The sequence below is a fragment of the Podarcis gaigeae genome (genome assembly GCF_964106915.1).
Source record: "Podarcis gaigeae genome assembly, chromosome: 12".
NCBI classification, from domain to species: Eukaryota; Metazoa; Chordata; class Lepidosauria; order Squamata; family Lacertidae; genus Podarcis; species Podarcis gaigeae.
In genome coordinates this window covers 50,547,495-50,557,350 of record NC_139688.1, presented here as the reverse complement: position 1 = coordinate 50,557,350, position 9,856 = coordinate 50,547,495, and the positions used below count along the sequence as shown (strand labels likewise).

Genomic DNA, 9,856 nt, shown 5'->3' with positions numbered 1-9,856 from the left:
CGCCGCAGGGATTCGAACCGCCGACCTTTCGATCGGCAAGCCCTAGGCGCTTAGGCTTTTACCCACACCGCCACCTGCATCCCTATGTAAATACATAGTCCCGCACTAATAAGTAAAGCAGGTGTTAGAAAAGTGTTGAATATATTTACAAAACGATAATATAAAGACGAAGGATTTATTGACTATTCTTTTAGTCACTGCTCAGCTATCAGTAGCTCAAACCTTGAAGCCTTTACAAGGATTATCCATGGAAAAATTTTATGCAGTATGCTGGCCAATTGGTTGGTTAGCATCTGCCTGTCTTGGGAGACAACAGAGATGTGTGCCATTTATCCAATATACAATATGAAACTATCTGCAACCCTGTATAGGGAAGCTTTTTAAATGATGAATGTTTTATTGTGTTTTTATACATGTTGGAAGCCGCCCAGAGTGGCTGGGGCAACCCAATCAGATGGGTGGGGTACAAATAATAAAATTATTACAATATTATCCAATATACAATATGAAACTATCTGCAGATAAGGCTATCTTGAACAGTACGGCTTTCACTATATTCTTTCCTGGTAATGACTGACTATGATGGCTAAAACAAATTTTACAGGGATGCTGCATAGTTCTTTGTTTGTTTGTCTGTTTTGAAATAATTTTTATTAAAGATTTTCTGGAATTGCAAAAGAACGTGCAATGTCTCTATTCTTATGCTGGATAGTTGAATAATTCGTATGGCTTAATAAGAATCCTTTATTTATTTCATAAAATGTATACATCTCTTGATTATAAAAACAACAACCTTCAAAGCAGTTTACTAAAGGATAAAACAATAAAAATGAAGAAGAATTACAACCATACTTCAAAACCTACAAAAGTAAAAATACTGAAATAAATTAAAATTCCCTGAACTTTCTAAGCATTCATGTTAATGCGCAATCAGATACCTGTTTGGGGGGCATGCTATGTGTGTGTGTTGTTTTTGTTGTTGTTAAAGATTTTATTGATTTTCCATTTTCAAAACAAATATCCACTATCAATACTAAACATTAGCTCTTTCATCCCCCCCACATTGACTTCCCTCAGCTTCCATTTCTGGTTTATTACATCAAATTATACGTTCTGCTGTTTATATACAATACTATGTTATCACAGTGTTATATTCCTTGTTTTATGTAAATCAAATTGTAAATGTTTATTTAAATCCTGCCAACGAGTCCATGTTTTTTTGGTGTTTCTGCAAAGATATTGTAATAGGTTCCCATTCTTTTTCAAAGTCCCTGCTGTCCTTTTCTCGCAGTTTGTCCGTTAACTTTGCTAACTCTGCATAGTTCATCAATTTTTCTTGCCATTCTTCTTTAATGGTACTTCTCCAGCCTTCCAATTTTGTGCTATTAGAGTTCTCGCTGCTGTTGTAGCATACATAAATAATATCCGTTTTTCCTTTGGCAGCTCTTGTCCTAAAATACCTAACAAAAATGCTTCTGGTTTTTAAACAAATGTTATTTTAAACATTCTTTTCAGTTCATTGTATATCATTTCCCAAAATATTTTGATAATCTTGCACTCCTACCACATATGATAAAGTGTACCTTCGCCTTCTTTACACCTCCAACGGTTCTTTTGTTCTATTTTATACATTTTTGCCAATTTTACTGGCATGATATACCATCTGTACATCATTTTCATGTAATTCTCCTCCAACAATGTACAATTGGTAAATTTCAAATTCACTTTCCACAATCTTATCCAGTCCTCAAATATATATATATACACACACACATACACATTTCTGGTTCTTAGTGGCAGAACATGAATTTTGAAACCTATGGGATGTATACAAATGAATCCAGAGATCTGTCCCTAAAAGGGGGCAGCTAGAAGTGACATTTCCTGCTCCCTTTCTCCCCCTCTCAGCCCCCCCTCAACTTGCAATGAATGGTTCCCAGAGATCCAGAGCCTCTGGCAAGGAGCAGAAGGGGAAGAGAGCAGAAAATTGGACAGAAGTACTTTTTGCTCCCTTCGCAGGGGAAGCCCATGATGCTTCCCCCATGGGCGGATCTTTGGACCCAACCCTATTCGCTCACTCACATCTAGGTCAAATTGTAGGCTAGCATTCAGTATACAAAATATTCTTCTGGGCTGGCCTCTAGGGAGCAATCACAGAAGGATGGAGCCATCTTGGTCACTGGTGTTCTGTGTATGGTTGCTGGTTATGGTGACCTCTGGAACAGGAACTGGAGCTCTATCGCAAGGCGCACAGAAAAAAAAGAAAGAGACACATCTGAGAGCCAAGCAAGAAAGCTTCTTTCTGAATTTTTCACCGGCAAAAGCATAGATGATGGGATTAAGGCAGCAGTGGCTGAAAGCCAGCGATTCGGTGATTTGCATGGTGTAATCTAAAAGCCTTCTTGAGCTGCAGCTCTGAAAGAAATTGGAGAGCCTCAATATCTGCAGAAAAAGTGATATGTGGTATGGAGTCCAGAACAGGAAGAACACAACCACCACTAATAAAATCAGCTTCATGGCTCTTCTTTTCCGGTGATTTTTGCAGGACATCAAGGTTTTGACGATCATCAGGTAGCAGAAACTCATGATGCACAGTGGGAGAAGGAAACCAATGACGTTATATTCTATGTAAGTGAAAATGGGCCAGATTTCCTCAAGGTGTTCTGGATACAGAGAAGTGCATTCTCTACCTATATTTCGGATGAACACGAAATGGGGAGCTGCAAACAAAATGGCCAGGGTCCAGACTGCAAGGCTAGTGAGAGATCCATGTCGGATTGTTCTGGCTTTCATGATGCACGTTGCCCGGACTATAGCAAAGTATCGATCGATGCTTATGACAGTGATGAAAAACATCCCTCCGTACAAGCCCACGGAATAGAAAGAGGAAACGATCCGACACGGAATGTTCCCGAGTGTCCAACCTTTTACGATGTAAGAAGCCCAAAAGGGAAGAGAAATGACAAAAAGGAGATCACAAATGGCCAAGTTCAGGAGATATATGTCAGGGACGCTCTTTTGACGCCCACCTTGCACGATGGTCAAAACCACCAGGCCGTTTCCAACTAGCCCTACAGTGAACACAAGGGCATACAGTATTGGCAGAAAGACTTTGCCAAATGCCTGGATGTCTGTTTTCTCGCACATTATGGCCTGCTCTTCATAGAGATACTCAGTGACCACTTCCAGATGGTCCTCAGCCATGATGAATACTTGCCTGAAAAAGGAAAAGGAGAAGCACAGTTAGACGTGGAAGAGAGACATGGACTTCTCTCCCGTGGTGGCTTGTGTCCATTGGAATTGGCAGGGAGGCCAACAGTAGGTGGCGCTAGAGCCAATGGCAGGCAGAGCTAACTAATTCTAGAGTTCATATAATCATAGAGTTGGAGGGGGCCCCGAGAGTCATCTAGTCCAACCCCCTGCCATGCAGGAATATGCAGGTGGTCTGTATGGGGATTGAAACTGCGACTTTGGTATTACCAGTACCTAACCAACTAAGCTAACTGGAGAAGGCAGGCAAGTGTTGGTGGATCAGCCTCTGGTGCTTATTTCAAATGCAAAGCAGCTGTGAACCCGACATTAAAGTCCTACAGTTGTGTTAAGTCACCTCTTTTTTATATATAAATTTATTTAATCATTTTATCAATACAAACAACCGCAAAAGACACATACACAAAAACCCTATTAATGCTAATAACACAATTTGACAATTCAGATTTGAATACACTGATATACCTCTGACTACACCATTTTAACATTTTCCCACCTCTCTCCTCCCCCTACTTCCTACCACTATCCACCCTATTGCTTAAATATTTCTTCCACATTTCTTCATATTTATCCATTCTTATTTTGCGTCGACATGCAATTCGTTTGTATGTTGCTAATCTGTCCATATTATCAATCCATGTTCTCAATGGAATCTTTTTGCAGCTCTTCCAATTCATCAAAACAAGTTTTTTTGCTTCTAATATAGCACAGTACATCCAATTTTTTTTGACCCCTTGTAATCTCCCACATTTCCGGAATATAATTTAGAATTAAATTCAACTCGCCTAAATAACAATTTATTTTTATTACTCTTGCTATAAATATCCTCACCTCACACCAAAAAGATCTTATCATCGGGCAGTTAACCATCTTATGTTAAGTCACCTCTTCACATTTTAAGTAACATTTTTGTTTCTTGAAAAACATTTAAACATCATCCGTCTTTTCCTTTTTTTAATCAATTTTATTTTTGCATTTCCTATTTTACATAAACAAATGAATTAAATTCATAAACACATAATCCCTTTGGACTTCCCTCCCCCCTCCCATTGTGGATTTCCCCTTCTGCATCTCTTTCATAACTCAATTTTTTTAAAAAAATCTTTGTCAATCCATAGTTCAATTTTTTACTACAATTTTTCTGTCAATCCTACCAATGTATGTAATTGTTTGCTATAGTCTTTCAGCAAAAGTTTGTGAGCAGATCATAAATTGCACAGTTTACATTTGCTTCTGACTGTACCCCTATGCACCTTTACTTGGGAGTAGGTCCCATTGAACTCAGTGGGACTTACTTTTCAGTAGACATTTAAAAGAGTGCAAGCCCTGCTGGTTTTAGTGTGACTCTACTGCAACTAATTTTTGCACTAGAACAAGGTTGTAGCTCAGTTTTCTGGCAGCTAAGGCAGTTGGCGCTCTGTGCTATTATGACCAGAATGGTTTGGCTGGAAGATACCAGCAAAATTTAAAATTAGTAGTAGATACCTATTTACACAAATGCAGTCCTTTATACTGTAACTGCAATCACCTCAACAACATACATTTACAGCACATGTCTCCCCCCCCAAAAAAAACAAATATATCATGGGAACTGTAGTTTATCCTTTACAGACTTGTAATTGCCAGCACTCTTAAAAAACTACAGTTCTCTTAATTCTTTGGGCGAAACCCTGCGCATTAAAAGATGCAACATACCACCATTTTGAGGTTTTTTTGTTTTTTAACGTCTGCATTATTGTTTACAGTTAACTTCCTTAAAATTTTGTGCTATTTCTAGATAGACCCAGATTACCGGAACATAAATTACCATAATCTCGTTCCTTTTTCTACATCACAACTCACGTGTTGTGGTACCAATCCAAATTGGGCCTTGTGGTGGCAGCTTTTTACCAAGAGAAAAAAGAAGACATGGCAGATCAAATCATGGATGTCTTGTTATTTGACATATTCACAGGTATTAAAATGCTTGAGTTTGTTCAATCTCCTGACTACCATATGTACATTTGTGCCATTTAAGTGGACTCCAAAGGTAACTACCATTTTCTCTGAAGAGGTAACATTTGGTTCTTTTCCACCCTGAATGGAATCAGGATGGAATCTGTCAAAAGGTGATTCAAGCCAACTTTCCAGTTGACAGCAGAACCATTTCATCAGCCTAAAGCGGTATTTTAAATTTGTGCAGCCTGACCAAGACTTGGTGGGGTGTGTGTGTTCCTTTTGCAATCCCAGGGTGATATGGGGCTGCAGTCCTACACACACTGAATTTGAAATAAGGCCGTTTAAATCAGTAAAATGAACTTTGAGTAAACATTTACAGATGCTTGTCATTTTACAGTGGAAAAACCAAGTACAGCAGAACACTGGAAGCCAGTGAGACGAAGGAAACGATTGGAAAAACAATGTGCAAGTGGAACGGGGCTTAGTGGAGAAACAGTTTTTGGATAAAGCTAGAAGCTGTTAAGTCTGGAGGCATCCTTAGATGTTACAAGAAGAGAGAAAAGCCTGTCTTGCGTTTCATATGATGCGCAGTTTCAGCCTCAGCTATCAGAAGCTTGGGAAACCCTTTGGTGCCCTCTTCTCTGAGGTTCACTCATATTCTCTGAAAAGCAGCTCCTCTGCCGCAATACGGAAACTTCAGCAGTCACATTTTGATAGTTCCCACTCATGGTGTTAGTTTCAAGCCAGACCTGATAACCAGATATTAGGTCGCTCTAAGGTGGTGGTTCTCAAAGGGTGTGGCAGGCAAGGGTTGATGACAAGGGTGGCAGGAAGATTCAAGAATAAGAAACAGGCAAACATTTCAGTGTTTTACACACACACACACACAATCACACACACAGAGAGAGAGAGAGAGAGAAAGAGAGAGAGAGAGAGAATATGGGTTGATAGCTTTTCAAAATACAGTGGTACCTCGGGTTACAGACACTTCAGGTTACAGATGCTTCAGTTTACAGACTCCACTAACCCAGAAATAGTACTTCGGGTTAAGAACTTTGCTTCAGGATGAGAACAGAAATTGCACGGCAGTGGCAGCGGGAGGCCCCATTAGCTAAAGTGGTGCTTCAGGTTAAGAACAGTTTCAAGTTAAGAACGGACCTCTGGGACGAATTAAGTTCTTAACCCGAGGTACCACTGTAGCTTTTTTGACAAATATGAAAGATCGGGAAAGGCTTCTTTGCGTTGTTGAGGAGATGAGAGTTTGTTTGTCTCAAATGAAACCAAATATAAATGAGATCATCCACACCTCTCATTGAGTTTGTATATAGCCATTTATTGTAATAATTTTATTATTTGTACCCCACCCATCTGATTGGGTTGCCCCAGCCACTCTGGGCGGCTTCCAACATGTATAAAAACACAATAAAACATTCATCATTTAAAAAGCTTCCCTATACAGGGTTGCCTTCAGATGTCTTCCAAAGCTTGTATCTCCTTGTCTCGGGAATCACATAACTCCATACCCTCCAACATTTCTCTGATGAAAATAGGGACGTCCTAAGGAAAAGTGGGACATTCAGGGGTCAAATCAGAAATCGGAATAGCTTCTGTAAATCTGGAACTGTCCCTGGAAAATAGAGGCACTTGGAGGGTCTGGACTTAAGGTACATATGTAAGAAGCTCGTTTATCATTATATTTTGGGAACGATTCCTGTTCTTATGTAGCTGCATTGTTTTATACTACCTGGATGTCCCATGATCATATTATAAAGCAGTTATGTTCCGCGTTATAAATCAAGCACTGCAAGAAATAGTTCCTTATCATTTTCCGATGGATCTTTTCTCAATAGAAAACTTGGTGTGGCGCGAGCAAATTTTTATTTTGAAAGGGTGACCCGGGGAATTTTTTGTTTTGTTTTGTTTGAGAAGCACTGCTGTAACCTGTTAATCCATCCTTTCTCAACCTGTGGGTCCCCAGATGTTGTTGAACTACAACTCCCATCACCCCTAGCTAGCAAGGCCAGAACTCAGGGATGATGGGAGTTGTAGTCCAACAACATCTGGGGGCTCACAGGTTGAGAACCGCTGCTGGTTAATCCTTAGTTCCCCTCCTCGGCTACTCCCTTTCACAGAAGCAGCATGCTGCTATCTTATCTTGCTGGCCCAGGCAACGATGGTTGCAGAAGCCCAAAGACAACAGGATGAGGCTTCCCATGCAGATGGGGCAAGAAGACAGGTGGAAGTGGTAATGCTGCAAAAGGCCTGCGTCTGCTGACCTTTGTGGGTAGAAGATGCATATTGCGCTGAGCTCGCTTTCGTGGTGCTTCCGTCCCTCTCTCTTCCCACACAGAGAATGCCACCTCTGCCCCTTTCATCCCCTCTTGCCCACAGGGGACAGTCCATGTCTTCTTTTGTGTGCCCCCCACCTCTCAGTATAAATTGGGGTGAGGAGGAAAATGGAACACAGAGTATTGTAGGGTTGGATGCACAGGAAAACCACACCGTGTTGAAACACCCAAGACTTTGAAAAACATTTAATGGGAATTAAATGTTTCACCATACATTTGAAGCACTGTATTTTTTGCTCCATGAGACCATAAGACGCACCTAATTTTTAGAGGAGGAAAACAAGAAAAAATATATATTCTGAACGAAACAGTGGATGTATGATTTTTGTGGTTTGACGGTGAGTTTGGGGTAGCCCAATGCAAAAATCCTGAGAATCCATGTGGATCCGTGCTTTGTAACCACATTTTTGCGTCCTATTTTTTTAAAAAAAGCATGATCTGCTTTTTGCCCCTGGGCAATTCGGCTCCAGGGACCACGCATTTGCTTCATAAGACACACAGACATTTCCCCTTACTTTTTAGGAAGAAAAAAGTGTGTCTTATGGAGCGAAAAATACGGTACATTGAAAACACACAACTCTCTCTCAATGCCCCCACCCCAAAGAATCCTGGGAACTTGGAAAAGCATAGAGCTACTCTTCCCAGTACCCACTGTAACAAATGACAGTTCCAGGATTCCCTGGGGGAAGTCATGTGCTTTGAATGCACTTTAAATGTATGGTGTTTGCAAAAGCTCTTTGCAAAAGCCCTTTTCACATGTGTAGCTGATGCATGAAGGGCATAGCTAGGCCCCGCTGCTGACCCCACACCAAAGGTATGCACACTTTTGAGTCTCGCCTTGACCCTACGATGTCTGTTCCAAGAGAGGACCATCTGGAAGGAGAGACTATGCGCATCAACTCCTCTCCCACATGCTCTTCTCAATGTGCGTGGGGTACGAGCATTTTGAGGGCAGGGGAGAATGTGTATAGCATATGTTTGGGTAAGGCCTTTGGGGTACGTAGCTAAGTCACAGAGCACAAGTTTGAGCCTCGGCGACTCCAGATAGGACTGAGGGAAAACCCTGGAGAGAGACTGCCAACGAGGGCTGCCATATTTCAAAAAGTAAAATTTCTGACACTGCCAACCACCAAAATTGTTGAAGGTATTTTTTAATAAACCTACCCAAACTGTTGAGCTTCATTTGGGAACAAACCCAAATTATTGGGTGATTTTAAGCTTTTGGAGCTGCTTTTGTCCAGCACATTGCCATACATCTGGGTTTTCCCTGACATTTTGCCGGTTTGGCGAAATTCCTTCCCGACACCATTTTTACACCCAAAAACCAGGACATGTCATGAATTTTTGTGACATAGCGCAAGCCTATGGAAGTGAAAGCTGGACCATAAAGAAGGCTGATCGCTGAAGAATTGATGCTTTTGAATTATGGTGCTGGAGGAAACTCTTGAGAGTCCCATGGACTGCAAGAAGATCAAACGCATCCATTCTTAAGGAAACCAGCCCTGAGTGCTCACTGAAGGGACAGATCGTGAAGCTGAGGCTCCAATACTTTGGCCACCTCATGAGAAGAGAAGACTCCCTGGAAAAGACCCTGATGTTAGGAAAGATGGAGGGCACAAGGAGAAGGGGACGACAGAGGACGAGATGTTTGGACAGTGTTCTCGAAGCTACCAGCATGAGTTTGACCAAACTGCGGGAGGCAGTGGAAGACAGGAGTGCCTGGCGTGCTCTGGTCTATGGGGTCACGAAGAGTCGGACACAACTAAACGACTAAACAGCAACAACAGGGCAAGCCTACTGCCAACCAGTGTAGATAAGACTGAGCTTGGCCCTGCAAGGCAGCTTACTATGGGTAGAGATCCTATAGATCAGGTCAACATGGGAACCTGCAGATGTTGTTGGGCTCCCGTCAGATCCAACCATCAGGTTCAGGGGTGATGGGAGCTCTGGTCTAACAACAGCAAGGCTACACCTTCTCTAGATTCAGAGAGAAGGCTTCCTTCTTCACCTCCAAGTCAGTCCTTTAATCAGCCTTTTGAGGACAGGGAACAGTGTCACAGCAATCATGTTTTCCTCACTTCACCTATTAAATGCACAGCTAAGCTAAAGACCATCTCTCTGACTACGATGGCTGCTGGATCTTTCTTGACAGTAAAAGAAAGGGGCTGGAGGCCCTTTGATGGAACTGATAGATTGCCAGCAACAGCTTAATCATGGCTGCTGTTTGGAAGAGTCGATTGTTACGTGAGATTGAAAGCTTCACTTCCCGTGGTGGGCTCATTTATCGGTTTTTATTAAAA

General features: G+C 41.5%; 1 protein-coding gene across 3 annotated transcripts in view; it reads right to left on the bottom strand.

The window, feature by feature from the left end:
• Positions 1 to 730: 730 nt before the first annotated feature.
• LOC310828393 (CX3C chemokine receptor 1-like) overlaps positions 731 to 9,856 on the bottom strand; it is an 18,369-nt gene continuing 9,243 nt past the window's right edge. For all 3 annotated transcript variants that reach the window (XM_083706046.1, XM_083706045.1, XM_083706044.1), the window contains one exon: positions 731 to 3,217. In XM_083706046.1, coding sequence (XP_083562172.1) covers positions 2,152 to 3,204 — 1,053 coding nt within the window. In that variant the 5' untranslated portion in view covers positions 3,205 to 3,217 and the 3' untranslated portion in view covers positions 731 to 2,151. The remainder of the gene's footprint in view (positions 3,218 to 9,856) is intronic.